This window comes from Mytilus trossulus, chromosome 6, assembly GCF_036588685.1.
Source record: "Mytilus trossulus isolate FHL-02 chromosome 6, PNRI_Mtr1.1.1.hap1, whole genome shotgun sequence".
Taxonomy (NCBI): Eukaryota; Metazoa; Mollusca; class Bivalvia; order Mytilida; family Mytilidae; genus Mytilus; species Mytilus trossulus.
The window spans coordinates 69,237,405-69,256,715 of NC_086378.1; the positions used below are offsets into that span (position 1 = coordinate 69,237,405).

The 19,311-nt window shown below is 32.8% G+C and overlaps 2 protein-coding genes across 2 annotated transcripts in view; one reads left to right on the top strand and one right to left on the bottom strand.

The window, feature by feature from the left end:
* Positions 1 to 19,311, bottom strand: part of LOC134723706 (uncharacterized) — an 84,046-nt gene that overhangs the window by 43,804 nt on the left and 20,931 nt on the right. The window lies entirely within an intron of this gene.
* LOC134723705 (uncharacterized) lies at positions 496 to 17,667 on the top strand. The gene is made up of 7 exons (XM_063587257.1): positions 496 to 606; positions 827 to 1,132; positions 10,654 to 10,944; positions 13,714 to 14,043; positions 14,893 to 15,006; positions 16,735 to 16,811; positions 17,264 to 17,667. Exons 1-7 carry the CDS (start codon positions 531 to 533, stop codon positions 17,360 to 17,362), a joined length of 1,293 nt encoding a protein of 430 aa, XP_063443327.1. The 5' UTR covers positions 496 to 530; the 3' UTR covers positions 17,363 to 17,667.

A 19,311-nucleotide genomic window follows, 5' to 3' on the forward strand; every position in this document is an offset into this window, starting at 1 on the left:
CCAAGCCTGGATTGCAAACCAAAATTCCCGAACTTATACATATTCTCTCTTTCAAACAAATAGGTTTGTTTTATATTAATTTCATCTTTTTTGAAAACCAGAGGAAGAATTTGTTCAAAACTTGACTAAAACACATACCCATTGTATTTGAATATACAGATGTATCTAATACTTGTAATTGTCTTTCGGTGCAATCCAAATAGGAAACATTACGCTAATGGTTTCATACTAGTTCAGAATGCAATATCATTACAATTATCTCTATGAAATTGTTAAAATCTTTAAGAGAGAAATAATAATTTGCCTCTGCCTTGATTATATTAGGTCAATTAGTTCCAGTAGACGTAATCAGCCTTTTTCAAAGAATTCCACTTATTTTGGTTTTTTATGTATGTAATATATACACAATCGACGGGAAATAAAAACATTTGCGGAAGATATTCAAAAGTTTTATACACTTGATTGAAAATCAATTAGTCATTTATAGACTATTGAGGTCAATTTGTATTGTTCTTATATAAGTAACTTTTATGTATACTATTCATACATTTCGTTGTTCAATATTTGCAATGCAGGCGATTATCTTACTTGTATGTTTGTGTGAAGGTTTGTGGAATATGTTTATCTTGTGAACCATACAAAATCATTCATATTTAAACGTTTTGGTTTTTATTGACAATTTATCATTGAAATGTTTAAAATTTCCCTCCAACTCATTGAGTCTTTACAAGTTGTTTAGATAGTGTTTGAAATTTGAACTCCGTTGAATACTCGACTCTTTATCGATTTATTATGATAAAAAAACATTGTTTGTATTCTTTTGTAGTAATAGTAATATATGCAAATAATGACATTAGCTGTAAACAGACGAGTAAAACCATTAATACAACAGTTGGATCCACAAACGTTTTAAAATGTCTCGTCAGTAAACAGTTGCCGTCCACTTGGGAGTATGGAAACTTTACTATTGCAGACGGGACAAAAATAAACCCAAAGTTTCAACACAAGTTTACTATTAATCGCATCGGCCAAGAATACAATTTACAAATATCCAATATCTCGACAACTGATAGTGGGAAATACTATTGCGTACAAAAAAGTTTCCAGTACTGTGTAGAGTTATTCGTAATAGGTAAGTATATGCAAGATTTATTTCAATGTTTGAAGATATGAGTCTGTCGGGATGTTCCTAAGATGTTAAGTCCTGACAAGTATTTGCTCTGTTATCTTCTATTTCGCTTGAATATTTGAATATTTTCTGGAGGGTATGTTCTATGGGGAATCTTGTTTTATAAGAAAAGTAAGCTTTGCGAGTCACATTTTTTTTTAATGCTTCCGACGTGATAATGATTGAAGTGGTCTATTTATCTATGTTTTGCTTGTGGAAGACTGTGTTAACTTTTTGTAGTGCAAAAAATAAAAATAGAAAAAATACCGAACTCCAAAAAAAGTGATTTTTTTTCATATCTTCCATATATTATATACTTTCATAACCCCATATCAGTTTACTGTGGATTCTTTTATTTTCCTTGGAACCGATTTTCGTGGATTGCGGAAACTTTTCATTTTCGTGGACATTTGACAACTTTATTTACAGGAATTTTGATTTTCGTTGAACATTAAATTCGGGGTTCACCTGTACCCACCAAACCCACATATATTGGTATCAAGCGATAATGATGTATTTGAATAGTATGTAAACATAAAAACTTTATCATGAACGTTTTATTTAAATTTGACTTTACTTTATTGACATATTTTATTATAGTGCCTTAATAAATTTTGTGAGGGAATTCGATGTTTGCTATACCACTGTTCATTTCAACACACTTTTTGGCAATACTACTATACCAATCCAAATGAAAATATTTCCAGTGTTTTGAGAAATGATATTACGTTGTAGTCACGTATTGTTTGTGAAACAGTTTATGTTTTAAAAGGACGAATTTTCTGTATTAAGTCATTAAATATGTGGACTTTTGAACCCCAAACTTTGTATTGCCTTACATACATAAATGAAAGATCCAAAAAACTGTATCAATACAATACGACATGTTTATGAAATGATGGCAAAAACTTTTGGTTGACAAATTTTTATTCGTTATTGCAATAAACTGGACTTTTAATATCTTACATTTTCTCAATACCCAGTTTTAGCTCTTTTACTTATTATTATGTGGACTGGTCATTGTTATTGAATATAAAGCAATTTGATTGGATTAAGTTATTATTAGTATACCTTCTAACTGTTTATGCTTTTCATTCTCGACCATTGATTAAATTGAACGTGCATGAATCTGACAATAACTATAAATGACCTTCAAACTGGACACTGGATGAGTCCATGTTATGTTTTATCAATGAAAGTATAGGTATGAAACGTTAGAATTCTCTTATTTTTACAAAACTTTTCAATAACTCAGTAGAAAGATTATTTTTCGATAGCCAATTGCTGAGAAAACAGACAAAGTTTACAAATAAGACATTGTATTCCAATCAACAAGTCATTTTTCGAAGAGAAATGCCGAAATAAATTTTACGCACGGCTACGCCAGGTAAATTACAAACAACAACAATTTTCAGTCTCAAAGGAACATACTAATTACAATCAATCTCAAATTAAAGAAGTCATCAAATAAAGTCAAAATATGTCCGATCTACCTATTTTTTTACAAAAAAGGTCAATACGATCGTTTTAAGGTCAATTTCGTCTACCTCACAAAATCTTGTTAGGCATTATAACTATCACCTCGTACATCAACCCTAAGTTGTCCAGGTAAACAATTAATGTGGGCCCGCATTGTAACAGTTTTATTTGTCGCGTGAAATGCAAATGAGCATGCAGAAACTCCCATATTCAGGATTCACATCTATCAATATATATATTTATCATCTTTCAATATATGGTTTTTTAAAGTAAAAACCTTGTTTATGATAAATCTGTACTTACCTGTCTGAAAAAAACATTTGCAATTACCCCTTGGTAACCCCTTGCAATCGCTAACTTTTTAAATTATCTCCCTTTCACGATCTCCCGAATAGAAGATCACTTTACCTGAGGCGAAATAACTATATACATTATATAAAATTTAACTTCCTCAGGTGGGGAGGTGGGTAGGGTCAGACAGGTAAGTACAGATTTATCATAAACAAAGTTTTTACTTTAAAAAACCATAGTTTATATCAAAATCTGTACTTACCCGTCTGAAAAAACATTTGCAAAGAATTTGCAGCATAAACCCAAAGGTGGTGGGTAAGAGGAAGAAAGTAACTAGTAAATAAAAAATATCTACTTTAATACTTCTTCTGTCTTCTGTTAGCTGTATGCAAAATTGCAGCTTTTGCAAAGCGAGATTCCAAATCTGGTACATCTTTCAAGTAATATGAGGTGAATGTTGTCTCATTTGACCAATGAGCTGCTCTTAAAATTTCTTGAGAGGAAAGTCCATTGAACAAAGCCCAAGAAGTTGAGAGCTTTCTTGTATCATGAGCTCTCACAAACTGAAGTGTGTCTGTATCTGCATGTTCATATGCATATTTAACCGTGTTCACAATCCATCGTGCAATGGAATTCTTAGAAGCCTCTACATGATGATTCTTTTGATATGTTACAAAGAGTCTTCGTGATTTGCGCAAAACTTCAGTTCTTTTAATATAAGCTAGTAGTGCTCTACAAGGGCACAGCAGTAAATCCTTTGGATCTGTAGCATAGTTTTCAAATTTGGGAATGAATACTGGTTCCCATGGTTTATTCAAAGTTTGAGTTTTAGCAAGAAATTGCATATTTGGCAACAACCGTATACCTCTTTGATCTTTCCTGAAATGTTTGTCATTAATAGTGAAACTGTGTATTTCACTGACTCTTGCAGCAGAAGCTAATGCCATCAGAAAAACTGTCTTTAAAGTTGAATATTTCAATTCTGCTTCTTCTAGTGGTTCAAAAGGTGTCTTTGTTAACACTTGCAAAACCAACGGCAAATCCCAATTTGGCGCCAACTGCCTTATTGGTGGATTAATGTTGTACAATCCTTTAATTAAGTTACGCAAATCCATTTTAATAGAAATTCTATCTTTAGATGAATGTATTAAAGCTATTGCTGACTTGTAGCCAGCTAAAGTGCTTGGCTTACAATTCTTTACAGTATGTAAAAACATAAGAAATTCAGCTATTTCTGGCACAGTTGCCGTACTGGGATTGAAACCCCGTTCTTGACACCAGCTGTCAAATATCTTGAGTCTTGCATTATAAACTGTCTGTGTTGATTGTTTTCGTGCATTGGAAATAATTGAAGCAATTTTTGGTGAAAATCCTTTTGCAGTGTAAGATCTTTTGACACTTTCCAACCTACAAGATTTAGAACACTTGGATTTGGATGAAAAATTCCATTTTGACTTAATAGATTTTGTTGGACAGGCAGTTGTATTGGAAAGTCTATTAACAGGTTGAGAAGTTGACTGTACCACGACTGTCTCGGCCACATTGGCGCTATCAGTAAAATTACACAGTCCTCTTTCTGTATTTTTTGTAATACTCTGTTTAGAATGATCGGTGGCGGGAATGCATAAGCAAATAGATTTGTCCATATCATTGACAGTGCATCTATTGACACTGCTGTTTCTTCCGGCCAAGGAGAGCAAAACACTGGCAGCTTCTTGTTCATTGAAGTCGCAAACAGATCTATTACCTGTTTCTAGCTGAAGGAACAGCAAATTCACTATTGTCGTATTTAATGCCCATTCTGTCAAACGAATGGTCATTTTCCCCCTTGACAGGGCATTTGCTATAATTTTCTTTTTTCCCGGAATATGAATTTATACACCATTTCAAAAGATCCCATGCCAAGTAACAAAGGTCTGGGGATCGTGTACCTCCCTGTTTGTTCAGATAACTGACGACAGTTGCATTGTCTATTCTCACTAGCACACTTTTGAATTGTACTTTTATCAGAAATGTTTGCAGTGCTAACTGTAAAGCTTTGAGTTCTAGCCAATTGATGTGTTTTACTTTTTACTGAGACGACCAAACACCTGCTATCTGATAATTGTTTATATGAGCTCCCCATCCCGACTGTGACGCATCTGTCACTAGAGTCACTTGAGCAGATTCTTGTTCTAATAGCACTCCCTTGAAAAAATTTCTTCGGTTTAGCCACCAGAATAGATGTTCCTGGAGAGGTTGATACAGTGGAATCAAATGATTTAAACTGTGTAGAGCTGGTCTCCACCAAGCTAGAAGATAAAGCTTAAGTGGTCTCATGTGCAGTCGGGCCCATGGAACTAAATCTATGCATGAAGCCATTAGACCAAGTAGTCTCAACATTACACGTGCCTCTACTGTTTGTGAATTTAGGAATATATGAATCATCTGACTTATAGTTTTGAATCTCTCTAGAGACGGAAACACAAGACCTTCTTTTAAGTGAATCACTGCTCCCAGATACTCTATTGTTTGAGTCGGAACTAAACAAGATTTTTTCACATTGATTATTTAACAATTCTTGAGTGTACTATAATTGTTTTGTCAGCTTTACTTTACTGCTGTTTTTAAACATCCAATCGTCCAGGTACATAAATATGTGAATCGTTTGTTTTCGCAAAAACGCACCTACTACTGCCATCACTTTTGTGAAAATCCTTGGAGCCGATCGTAGACCGAATGGTAGAGCTCGGTATTGATACTTTTTTCCCAAAATGCTGAAGCATAGAAATTTTCTGTAATGTTTGTGAATGGGTATATGGAAATAAGCATCTTGCAAATCCAGTTTTACTGCCCAGTCCCCAATTTTCAGACTTTTTAGAATCGATCGGAGGGTTTCCATTTTGAAGTGATGAGGTAGCGTATAGCGGGTTATTTTCGCGGGGTGTAAATTTTCGCTTATTTTCGCGGACAGAACAAAATCGCCAAAATAAATTCCGCCAATTTAAAAGTGTACATGCAAAGGTAATGTTAAAAATGTTGAATCCGCCAAAATAATAACCGCCAACATTTTTCGTATACCTTATTCAATGAAAATCGCGAAATTTTACACCCGCGAAAATAACCCGCTATACGGTATGACAAACTGGTTTAGTGGTTTTAAATTAAGAATTGGTCTGAGACCTCCTTGTCTTTTTGGTACCATGAATATTGTACTGTAATAACCCTGATTTTCTGCACTTGTCGGGACAGGCTCTATAGCATGTTTTTCTAACAAAGAATTTACCTCTTCTAATATAGAAGATTTTTTTGTACCTACGCTGGGTAAACTGTCTCTTTTACTCCTGTAAAAGCTGGAAGACTTATGAAATCTAAAATTAATCCGTTCTTCACTATCTGAAGTACTAACTTGTCTTGAGTTATTTGAAACCACTGACTGTGGTAATGTAACAACCGTGCTCCTACCTGGAGACTTACCGCAGACATATAATTGTTTATTTCTTGAAATTTTTCTGGGAGGAATTTTTCCATAAAAAAGATCCTTTTCCTCCTTGTTTTGCTGGCAAGGCACGAAAATAAGACGAAGTGTCAGTGCCACGACGGTCATTAAAATCCTGCTTATCATATTTCGATGTTTTTTCAGGTTTGTTGTAGGATACATTAGAAGTTTCTTGAGATTTTCTTTTCCTAGATCCGTCATCAAAGTTTTGCCCTCCAGGAACAAATGAAGAACGATAAACGTTTTGTGTTTCTTTAGCATCTCTTATATTTTCAGCTGAGGAATGCAAAGTATCAAAATATTTACCACCAAAAAGTTGTGCGCAATTCAAAGGTAAATTCAACAATTTTGCTGATGTGGCTTTGCTAGTGAAATCAACATTTTTTAAGAAAATTTTCCTTCTGTTTATAACAGAGTTAGCAACTACCGGTATACGTGAAGTCATATCTGCCATAGATTTGAAACATGCTACTAAAGCTGAACATGCTTCTACCCTGTCTTCCTCTGAATCAGCAACATCAATATAGCTTGCTATCAAAGAGCCATATGAAACACTTCTTAACAATGTTCTAGCTGAGTTGTCAACTTTCTTAAATTCAGCATCCATTTCCTTATGAAAGGAAGGTAAAGAGTGTGAAAACTTTTTACGGTCTACAAAACCTTTTTTCTTATTTCCCATAGTAGATGACAAACCCTCCTCTATGTTATCATCAAGCCTTGGAGGGGAACAAAATTCTGTGAAATCTTTTTTCGACACCATAAAGGCCTTATCATCTCTAAGACGAACGGACCTATTTTTGAGTCTTCCAGACATGGCTTCCTTTTCCACATTCTTAAATACTTCAACTGTGGTACCCTCTAGAGGTAATTTCAAATGAGCTGATTTATTTGAATTGCCAGAATTCAGTCTTGAAGGCAAATAGGAAGTTCTGACTGTTTCTGTTTCAGTTTCCTCTGAACAATCTATTTTTAATTTAGTTGTCAATTTATGGAGAACATTATTACATTGAATTGGATCAGTAGATCCTGGTGCTCCTTCACTAAACAGAGAAAAGTCTTTTTCATGAGAATGTGACTGAGAGTGGGCATCATTATTATTTTCCTCAGAAATAGCTGAACCACCCATACTTATTTCATCCTCGATTTCATGGGAAACAACAGAAATCTGATCATCGGATGGCATAAATTTACTATAGTGGGCCCTTGGCCTAGACAAAGATTGACTCTCCGAAATCTCACATTTCGAGTCAATGAAGCATGCATTGCATCACTTGCAATAAGGCCTTGTGTCTGTACCTGTGGTAACAACTTTTTCAATTGCATTTGCACTTGATCTGCTACAAATTTGTTAAATTCAACTGCTTCAAAATGTACTCCCGTACTTTGAGGTTCACGATCATCTGCACTATGATCAGTTCGAACAACTTTCGATAGTTTTTCATGCTTTGCCGGCGACGCCAATTCACTCAGCTTTGCCGTTTCAAGTTTCTTGCCTGCCGTCTGCACAGAAGGGCTTACGGCACTTGATGAAACCGAAAGCTTTGACCTTGCTTTCTCCAGCATTTTATCCACGAGTGTCCGTTTCTCATCATTCCATTCCCGACAAATACCGGTATTGCAGGGAAAGGCCTTATGACAAATCCGATGTCGGTAGCATTCATCGTGCGTATCTAATACGTTCATGCGTGCGCTGCACTTTCCATAGCTCTTATACTTGTCTTCCATTGTATCCAAACCACTCGATGTCTATTCCTTCTAATATAATATTAACGATTGCTTTTCAAACCAAATGCGATTAGGCTGTAGCCATTTTCGCTGAAGGTAAAGTGATCTTCTATTCGGGAGATCGTGAAAGGGAGATAATTTAAAAAGTTTGCGATTGCAAGGGGTTACCAAGGGGTAATTGCAAATGTTTTTTCAGACAGGTAAGTACAGATTTTGATATAAACTATTCAAATATCATACATTATCTTACCTCATATAAATTTCTAGAAATATGATTGGCTAAAAGCAACCGTGTATGTTCCGTATTAGGTTAGTTGGTAGGCGGGGCTTTTAAATACACGGTTAGTTTTCATGTTCACCTATATCACACTAAATTCTCTAAAATGCTACTGTACAGTACTGATTTGACAAGTAGCAATGTTTATTAACAATCTGAATCGCCCCATGAATTTTTTCTGAACAATCTAAATTGACTGCTAGCGTTCTGATTGAAATTATTGATTACTGCTGTGGATAAGTCGGAACATGACTTGATAATCAGTGTTCGGACTGATGATTTGAAGATCCATAACCACCTTTTCGCGCAGACTTTTATTTATTTACTGTGGCTACATTTAGGTATTTCTGGTCGTGGTCTGTAGAAACCTAAACATATAAACCAGTCATGTATTGACTTATAACTAGGGAAACAAAAAATGTATTTTTCTAGCGTCATTAGCTAGAGGAAATGATTAATGTTTTTTATAGTTATATGATTTAATTCATTTTTTTTCTCACGCATTTTTCTACTTCAAAAACAATTGCAACGAGTCCTTAACTATAAAACCTAATAATTTACTGATATTGTAATTACTATTCAAGTGTGACGAGGCTCGTCTGAGTCAGAGCTCATTATTAAGTGATATGTTATGAAAATTCATGAAATTACTGTTATCTTTTTATATTTTATTTAAGATATATTTCCATTCCTACTTCCATACATGCCCATTTCTGTATTTTAGATTGCGACCTCAATGTTACATAACCCGGATTAAGTTTTTTTTTCTCAATCAATTTGTGAGTTTCGAACAACGGTATACTACTGTAGCCTTTATTTACACCGAAATAGACATTGATTTTTTTCTATGGTATCTTCTTAATTAATCTATGACGTGTTTTAAACTTTATACTTGTTTGGTTTTCTAACTATTTAGATCTAAGCGTCACTGTTGAGTAGATGAAACGCGAGTCTGGCGTACTACATTATAAGTCTGGTATCTTTGATAACTATAAGCTTGTAGAAATGTATCATTGTATTGTGAATTTCTCTCTTCAAAGTGTTCTTGCATTTATTGGATTTTTACTTAGGGCCAATTCATTCAGACTCGACACAGTGTACATCACAACAGTTTCAATACAAAAAGAGTTAGGTATATTGCAAGGGCAGAACTTGTCGCTGTTGCAAATATACATTTCTGATGTAACACTAATATATGCCGTCATAACTATAGAAAACATATGAAAACATCGTCGTAAAATAGCCGTTTAAGATTACTCAGGAAAAATATATAAAAATAATAACAACTTGGATATCAGAAGCTGTGCGTTTTGTATGACTTTGAAGAAAAACATGTCTACTAAGGAAGAAAATGGTCATAAATTCGTCATAATTCGATTAAGCAAAACATATCCAGGTAGCAAACTAAAACCTAGGGAGACACATAAATTAAGATGAAAACAGAGGTACAACCAACAGAAATACTGCACTACAGCAAAATACAAACCCCAACATGCATACATACAAACGGACTATCTTATATCACTGCCATATTCACTCATCTTCGCTAGCCAAGGGTTACGATCCACTTTCGCTCTCTTCACCCTTGGCGGATTGAGATAAAATTTCGGAGACACAGGGTAAGGATTTTTATTGGTTGCAGTCAAAACTTTACATCCCTAAACATACGACTATATTTAGTGACAACTTTAATGTTTTTATTCGTCCAATAGAAGTTCCTGTGTATGTTTAATGCACAAATGCATGAATGTTGACGTAGATTTTCATTTTCGGCTTTACCAAGTGTGTAGAATCTAGACGCTACCGTGTTTTTACCTCCAACTTGAAGAGTTCAAGTGCTACCATTGGTCAAGAATAATGTATTCGGAATGGGCGTGATTTTTATCTTCCGATAGATGGCGCAACATTGTTATCACAAATGTTAGCTCAATCCGCCAAGGGTGAAGAGAGCGAAAGTGGATCGTAAACCTTGGCTAGCGAAGATGATATTCACTTAAAACACATAGATGAAATGTATTACAAATGATGTCCGTTTAAATCCGATGTGCATTGAATTTAATATTTCCAACATAAGCACACTTCTAAAACTTTTTAATTTAAAGCAGCGTGGTTTATAGGGATTATTAACTATGTTCAGTAGAATTATCCTCACATAGTTTACACTTAATATGTAACAAATTGTATTTCCAAAATTAATTGCCTTACTTATAAGAATATGCTTTATTTTTAATATAGAGGCTCCAGAAATTTCTGTTATTCAGCTTGGCGATGGTTCCTTGGTGTGTATTGCAAGTGGTTTTCCAGATAACTATAGCTTCTCTAGATGGGAACACAAATCTTCAACGGGGAAACACTTAAGATATCTAAATGGGACCGAAAATGGAATTCTGAATTTTGACACTTTGGAGGCAAACAGTGGACTTATGTACAATTTGGACGGAATATATGTTTGTCAAATTGGTAATCACAGGGCAGAAAATGATGAAGGCAGTTTTCAAAATGGGTTTGCAGATATCATATTTAAAGGTTAGCATTTTTGTTGTGCATTTGTTGTGATGATTTAAACTTTTGCTAAAATAATCAAATATAGATTTTGGTACTTGTTTGACTTAAACTGGATGTCGTTCGTCAATTTTACGGTGACAATCCCGTTAAGTTGTATCAGTCGGCTCAGTCAACCAAGAGAATGTTACTAACTACTCATTTTAGCACCATTGGTTTTTTTTTAAATACAAACAAAAAGAAGCTTTGAAAAATACTCGAAACTATGGAGGTTGCAAATCACTGAAAGAATTCGAAGTCAGAAGTCAGAAGCACCTTAAACATATCGACAAAGTGAATATATTGTATAAGTCAGAATTATCGGTAGATTCGACGAAACTGTAGTTAGGTTTGAAAAAGAATTCATACAAAATAAGGAAAATTTAGAAAGATAACAAATAATTAAATTATCAACCAGAAACCAAATCATGTCCATGAAGGCATCAATGAGTCACTGAAGCCTACGGTTTTTATCAGTGAGTAAACACCATACCGTTAAGTAAGCTGTAACAGATGACCCGACATGACAAACTGTGAAAAAATTCAAGCAAGTACAGTAATTACCTGAATTATGCTCAGACATTTAAAATAATATGACGGACAGCAACAAACGACAGCCATTGAATTATACTTCTAACGTCGGACAGGCATACATGTGGCGAGGTTTAAGTAACAAACAAAATGAAAGAAGAAGCAACTTTCCGTTTTAAAAGTTCCCACTGTAACTGAAAGTGTTGTGAGTCTAGTACAACTGATACACAAATCATTTTTATTTACATAGAATATCTTTTAGTACACATCCAACAGACTAAGAACAAATATATCATAAAAACGTTGATGATTCAAAATAAAATAATATAAAGCAAAAAACGATAACCAATGAAGTACATGATCCTGACTTAGAACAGGCACATGCAGAATGTACTGCACTGATACAGTAGAATAAGATTGAGAAATCTTACACCATCGGCACTGGTATTACAGTCACATTTCAAATCCTTAATCGGACTAAAAGTTAGGACTCCCGATTGTTTCGACTTTTTTCATTGATACAAGTCTTTGTACAAAAACTATGTTCTAAAATCCTAACATTAACTTTGTGTCACTGTCAGTGCTTTGTTGACGACAGTATAGTATGGTGTCATGAAAATATGATAGTGATAAGCTAAATGATAGACAGTGACTGTGGTTGTGTTTGATTTTTTCGCTTGATCCGGAAAAGCGAAAGTGAGAAAACAATCTAGTAGAGACCTGTTTATCGCTGACGTCTTGTTAATTTCATTGACAACGCACGTGTTCCCTTAGTTTCTAGCGACACTTGTTTTTATATCACTCGGCTACGCTTAGAAAGGAAATTATCAGTCAGTAAGATCAAACGAAAATTTGGTAACATAGCGATAATGTAAAATATAACGAGTCCTGCGCAAATATATAGAGAAATTATGCGTTTGTTAATCGATTTGTAAACACTTTCTTTACGGATTAATCAAAGGGTTTCATTTTTATATTATAATCTGTAGCAAAAGAAAACAAAAGAACGACCAAACAAAATTAAACAAAGTAAACCAAAACTACTCATCTGAATTATACTACTGGTAGTATCCGTGTGCTATACAATAATGACCATGCTTTGGGTTTGTTTCGAGTTAAAACGTCAGTGTATCCATGGAGCACGTTGCTATTGTTAAGAGGTTTATATATAAAATGTATTTGCTTCTTTTTGATGCAGAACGCTACAATTAATATTGGTTTTCCCACAAGTAAGCTCATATAGAATGATTTTGATAGAAAAAAGGTCATTGTTCAATGAATTAACCATTTAACAAATTAAGATCACCGTTACGTTTCTTTAACAAATTTCTGATTATAACTTTAAATTAAAGAAATAGTATACATGACACGTGGCTCTGTAGTAAATTTTGAACTTAAGATCAAAATTATAACTTCGAACTTTAAAAATCTTTAAATTTTGACCAACAAATAGCTATTTCCCATGACCATCACAATATCGTTGTAAGTACAGTAGACGGCAAACTTTTTCATCTAGACTCAATCAGATCTTTTTGTTTGCTCATTGATTAGGGTCAATTTTTAAAACGCATATGTGTAGTGATATTTTTTGTTGGAGAGTATACATTTTATCTGTGCTGGGAAGGTGTTTCGGATTTCTTTACTAGTTTTTACCATGTAATTACTATTATAATAAAACCTATAGTCTAAAATTACAAAGTTACAGCAACAATAGTCATTTAATAAAGTGAGAAATGACTCCCACAATACAAAAAAATGTGCAAGTAATTTCAGTTATAGTTGGTTAGTGAGAGCTCGATGATTAACAAACAATACGCAATACATTTTTGCAGCAGCTTAAAATGAATGAAGTTTAATCGTCAAAACTTTGGCCTCGGCATACCACAAACTTTGCAAACCCTCGCTCAGATTGTTTCAATTTGATATATCTCCAGGTAAATTAACCCCTGTTTTGTCAGTTTGAGTTATTCTGTGATAATTTAAGATCTTAGAAATTCTATGTAAATAAACTCATCGTAGATACCAGGACTAAATTTTGTATGTACGCAAGACGCACGTTTCGTCTACAAAAGACTCATCAGTGACGCTCAAATACAAAAAGTTCAAAAGGCCAAATAAAGTACGAAGTTGAAGAGCATTGAGGACCAACGACAAGTTGGCATTCAAAATTATTAGTCAACTAATTTTTCCAAATATATATATGTCAAATTACATTCAAAATAGGAAAGCCAGAATGTCTTGGTAGAACTGTTGAAATTGCTCAAACAGATGGTTCTATCACATTACAAGTCAATGTTTACAGTTCAAGCAATATATCTTGCAACTTGATTGATTCGGAGGAGGACCTTCCTGTAAAACAGTCACCAAAACACAAAGTAACAATAACTAAAAGTCAAACAATGGTAGAAATGTATAATCATCAAGTACGACTAAATTCAACCAAAATCATTTTGGAGATATTTGACATTGATCAGCAAGACACAAGAAGCTACAGACTTAAAGTATCTAATGAGTATGGAAAACGTTACTGTACCGTATTATTACCAGAGAAACGTAAGTGCATTCATATAGACATTTTATAAAATAAAATATAAAATGTCAACAATCTATGAACATTTCTTTCCTGCAATGTCTTATACGGATAACGCTCTGATTTAATATATATTATAATTACTTTACTGATCCACTTAAAGGAATCACCATTGAACTTCAACAAAGACAGTTATTAAGAGAGGTTGAAATACAAACATTACTTTCCGCATATAAATTAATGTTAAAATAAATCGTCATGTTACAATGAATAGTTACCACTTGAAACGATGTATTTTGCGTGAGCATAACTATAATATTATTCTTTCGCTGTACTGATTATCAGCTGTGTGTGTGGTAAATCAATTTGTAAATATTCATACGCATGAACACCAAAGGAACATATATAAATGAAATTATTTCAGTTATAAAAAGGTTATTAAAAGTCAAGGTTGTTTAAAGACAAAAGATAAAGCTAGTACCAACCTCCACTTGTATTTTAAGAGAAAAAAACGTATCTTCAATTGACAGATTTGTATAATTCTTTTATTTTACAAACTGTCGGAAAAGATAATTTCTGTGTTTATTGTCGATTGGTTATGTCAAGCCTTTTCGAACTTATTTTTATATGTCGCTTTTATGATGTGATGTAATCTCCACTGAAACTACAGTGCCAAATAGTACCAAACTTTCATTAAATGTGTTTATGGACTGTACGCAGGGCTGAGATTGCAGTCTGTGGCATATGTCTAAAAACTAAAGCAGCACAAAACACAAAAAAAATATCATCTAATACTAATCGATTAAAATATGTTTACATATATATGACAGATTTTTCAATAAACTTTTATAATTTATGATATATTTTTAAAGGAAAGGGAAGGAGGAAACACGGCACAGTCAAATTAGCATTACTATCATGTGGAAGTGCTGGTTTTTTATTGTTGATTATTGCTATTGTTTTGATAAAAATTGGAAAACACAGAGGTAGGTGGTAACCATAAGCGTTATTTTTTGTCTCATTTAGCATTATAAGCATTTATTTGTTGTGTTTTGTTACAATTCCCTGCAGGATGATTTTGAAAATAAATAACTCAGCGGTTCCAAAACCCTTCAAAAAAAATGTTGCCTCGCTCCGATCGGCAAAATATGTTTGACAATAATTTTGAATGAGGCTAGGTAAAACCAAACTTTAATACTATGTATATGTATGTATGCAATACATGTATATTGGTTGGGAATATAAATGATTCATTTCGTGAAGAAAAGTATAAAATACTTAATCTAATATACCAATTGTCTTTTATAATATACTATGTATTTGTGTTTCGTTTGTCCAGTCTCGCTATGTATATTATCTTAATATGTTTCTTTGTATATATTGTCCTCTTATACACAAGTATATGTCTGAGGTTATGAATAAAATCTTGAATCTTAAAATTTCTGCAGGGGATAGTGATTAATTTTGATTAAATGGTACACAATAACTTGACTATACATGTATTATTCATAATTAACAAATATTTTAAAAATTGTATGTTTTCGAATATCATAAATATAGTTGTGAAAATGAATAATCAGTCCCTTGCTTTAATAAAAATGAAAAATCTTGCTTCAATAGTGCAGAAAATAAATAATCTGTCCTCTCAGTTTACAAAAAAAAATAACCGATCAAAAACAAATCCTCCTTGTTTTACTCATCTTTTAACCTCAAAATGAGATATATTATCTATTTGTAATATTTAATCATAGCCCTGGTCGCCAATTGAAACCATAAACGAAGATAAAACGATGACCGATAACCGTAAACGGATATGATTCACAATCAATCTTTATTCGAACTTAAAGGTCTGTAAAAGATCTTAAAAACCAAAACGTATAATTGAAGTTTACTCAATCTCAATCATTAAATGCATTCAAATTCTATTTAATCAGATATATCGTATAAGTAAAATTATCCTTTAATTGCCAGTCTCCATTAAGACACTATTCAAATATCTATAACAGAGACATGTGTGTTACCCTATAACATAATTATGTTCCTAATTATATTGACATACCAACAGATCCCGTATTTTTTTAAACTTAAATAAGTTATCACTGTATCATGTTTATAGTTCAAACAATTTTGTAATCACACTTTGATGACATTGAAAACCTGTTCTATCTTACACCTACTACTTACAGTTTTATGCAATTCTAAAATGTTTCTATGAATAATGTGTACATAGAACATCTGGGATATTGAAAAGATCTCGGCGCCCTGTAATTTTTATGAATTTGCTTTTAGTATTTATTTTATGAAAACATAGCTACCGATATTAAAATTTAAGGTGGAGGTACGTCATTGCGATAGACGTTTGCAGGAAAACTAGTACTTCTTTTTTATCATATTATTTTTTTATGTTTAGGTATTGGGAGAATTTGATATAGATCGTTAATATTTGTATATTTTTACTCTTTAATTTATTCAAATCTTCTATAGACTCACTCAAACTCTTTTTTGCAGACTGGAATTTGTAACCCCCTCTAGTTGCTCTTTAGTCATTTTAGATGTCAGAATGTCTATACCCTACATTCCCCTCTATTCACATTTGTTCCACGTGCTCCTGTCGAAAAGTCATAATGATAATATGTTTTTGAGTCATTTGTTTACAATAAAAAAGAATTTATGTTATATCTTTATTTGATTAATTAAAAAAATATTTTTTTAAGTTTCAAAGAAAACACAAAAGAGAGAAAACATATGCTACCACAGACATGAGAAACAGTTCAATACATATTCTATGGCGGTACGTACTAAAATTTTATTAAAAAGATTAAAAGAAAATGTGGTAAGTGTGCCAATGAGACAACTCTCCAGCATATTTATATAAAAACTGTTGACTTACCACTTGAACAAGTGCGAATGAAATACACATATATGACATGTATGAAGAACATAACATAACGTTAAAAAAGAAATCATTTCTGTAAATGAAAGGAAACTTTAAATTGTACGTAAGCAGTATTAAGGCAATGTTGGAAAATATGTAGAGAAGACACCTAGACGTTTTAAAACCTACAATATGAATGAATACAAATACCACAATAGCCAAATAGAAAAGTCCTTAATAACAACGGTCAATTAAACAATTAACCAAAGTTTCTTTTCCACAAACTATCAGACACGTCGTGTTACCAGCAAGCACAGATTTAATGATAAGGATATCAATTCTCTAAAACATTTTATTTATTTTTTTAGAAAATGAGAAATGAAGTATTCGAAGAGGTGACACTCAACATGGATGAACGTGACAAGGGAAAACGATTTACAATATGTTCTGTAATACAAGACGTTTAGCAGTGACGCATATTAGACTTAAAACCACTCAAACTTCGTTTGGTTTTCACCAGCTTCAAGGACATTAGTTGTTGTTTTTCCAATAAGCAACATTTTAAGTCCGTTGGAGTTCTATAACTCTATTAAAAAAAAAGTTATTATATCAATAACTCAGATGCGGCAGCTAGTTTCATATTTCATCTTTCCATGCAGTCATCTTGTTGTACAAATTAATAATTTGGTTTGGTGTTCAAACAGTTCTTCATGTCTATAAATTCATTCACAGTCCATCCTGTACAGATGTGTATACTTTATGACCATAGCAGTTATTTGATTGTCACTTAAAATTAATTTATTCATTTTCGAATAAAAATTAAAATAATTCAGTTGACATTAATTAATTTTTTTGACCCGCCTACAGTAGAGAAATGGGAGCATTTTAGTTACTCCGTCTATGCGTCTCTCTGTGTTAACAATACACATACAATGTAAGTTTAGAATAGACAACGGAAACGGACACTTTGTGATAGAGACAACAACCATACCAAAGAGCAGCCTATGACCATAATTCCTCAACGCAGCGAAATAATTTAATTGTCAAAACTGATGTCAGTTGAACAAAGAGGAATAACTCATAGTTTACATAATACTGTATACTTATGCTTGATAAATGATAGACTTTCCTGATAAAGTATTGATTTTATGATACTCAAATTATTCTCTTTACAATACAGAATAAAAGGGGTTTAAAAAGTCTGTTTGTATTTTTGATGCAGAAGGCTTACTATTCAGTTTGTATGTTTGAAGCAGATAGCTAACTATCAACACTATTGCATTACTAATTTCAATGGTTTTGTGTAAAAAGTTCATCTATGGTGATCATTACTTGTCAAGTCTTAGGGACGATATCAAAAGATCAATGTAGGATAACAAAAAAAACATTAATCAAATAGTTTGGGGTGGTGGGGAGGGGGTATTTGGTTGAAATTCATCTACATATTTTGTTCATCCAAAATCGAGTTTATATATTATATCCTTATTGGTCAATAATTTTTTTCCAAAATTAAGTTAAGAGGAAAAGGAAGGGGGGGCGGGGGTAAGTGAAAAAAAAATATGGGAATTAAATTTTTATCCTTCATTGACCTTTTCATGTCGTCCCTTAAGGGCATACGATACAGTTACAGGGGAGGTAATGACGTTGCTAACGTAAAATGTTATTTTCGCGACGTCAAACTGTGACATATCGGGAAAAGATGCATTTTTCGACTGATTTTTATCATTCAAACTGATTTAATTTGGAAACGAGTTCATGGACCCTTATTTTTCAAAACAGCAATTTATTTCATTTTGCAGGGAGATTATGTGACCCAAATTTTATAAAACTGTAAATAGAGAATTTTTTTTAATTTTGATAAACATGCAGCAAAAAATGACGTATTTTCCTTAATTCATGAACATTTGATAAATATGAGTTATTTCTGAATAAAAAATGCCTAATTTTTTAGGATACTTATAAAATACAGAAATTACCGATTATTTAACAAAAAAAACAATTTGTATTTAATTTTTATAACAAAAAAGATATGCCTTTCTTTCGAAAAAGTTATTACGGCCACAAATCTGAATTTTGAGCAAATATACAAAATTTCGACCTCATTTTACTCAAAAAGTAGCACATGAAGGTATATTTTTTATTACATATTTGATTTAATCAGGTAAAAAAAGCCTATATGCAAATTTTCATGAACTTGTAAATACAGGATCAAAACTGTATCGTATGCCCTTAAGATGCAGCAAAGTTTGTTTGACTCCTATCTTATTTAACAAAGATTACCACCTTTCCTGTTAAAGGTTCCTTGCTCATACTTTTTTTTTACTTTTTGATACTTGAGTTTGAATTCCAAATATATCAATAGGTGGAAATATAAACTACACTTTTTAATTGTGATGTGTCAATGCACTTTTTATTT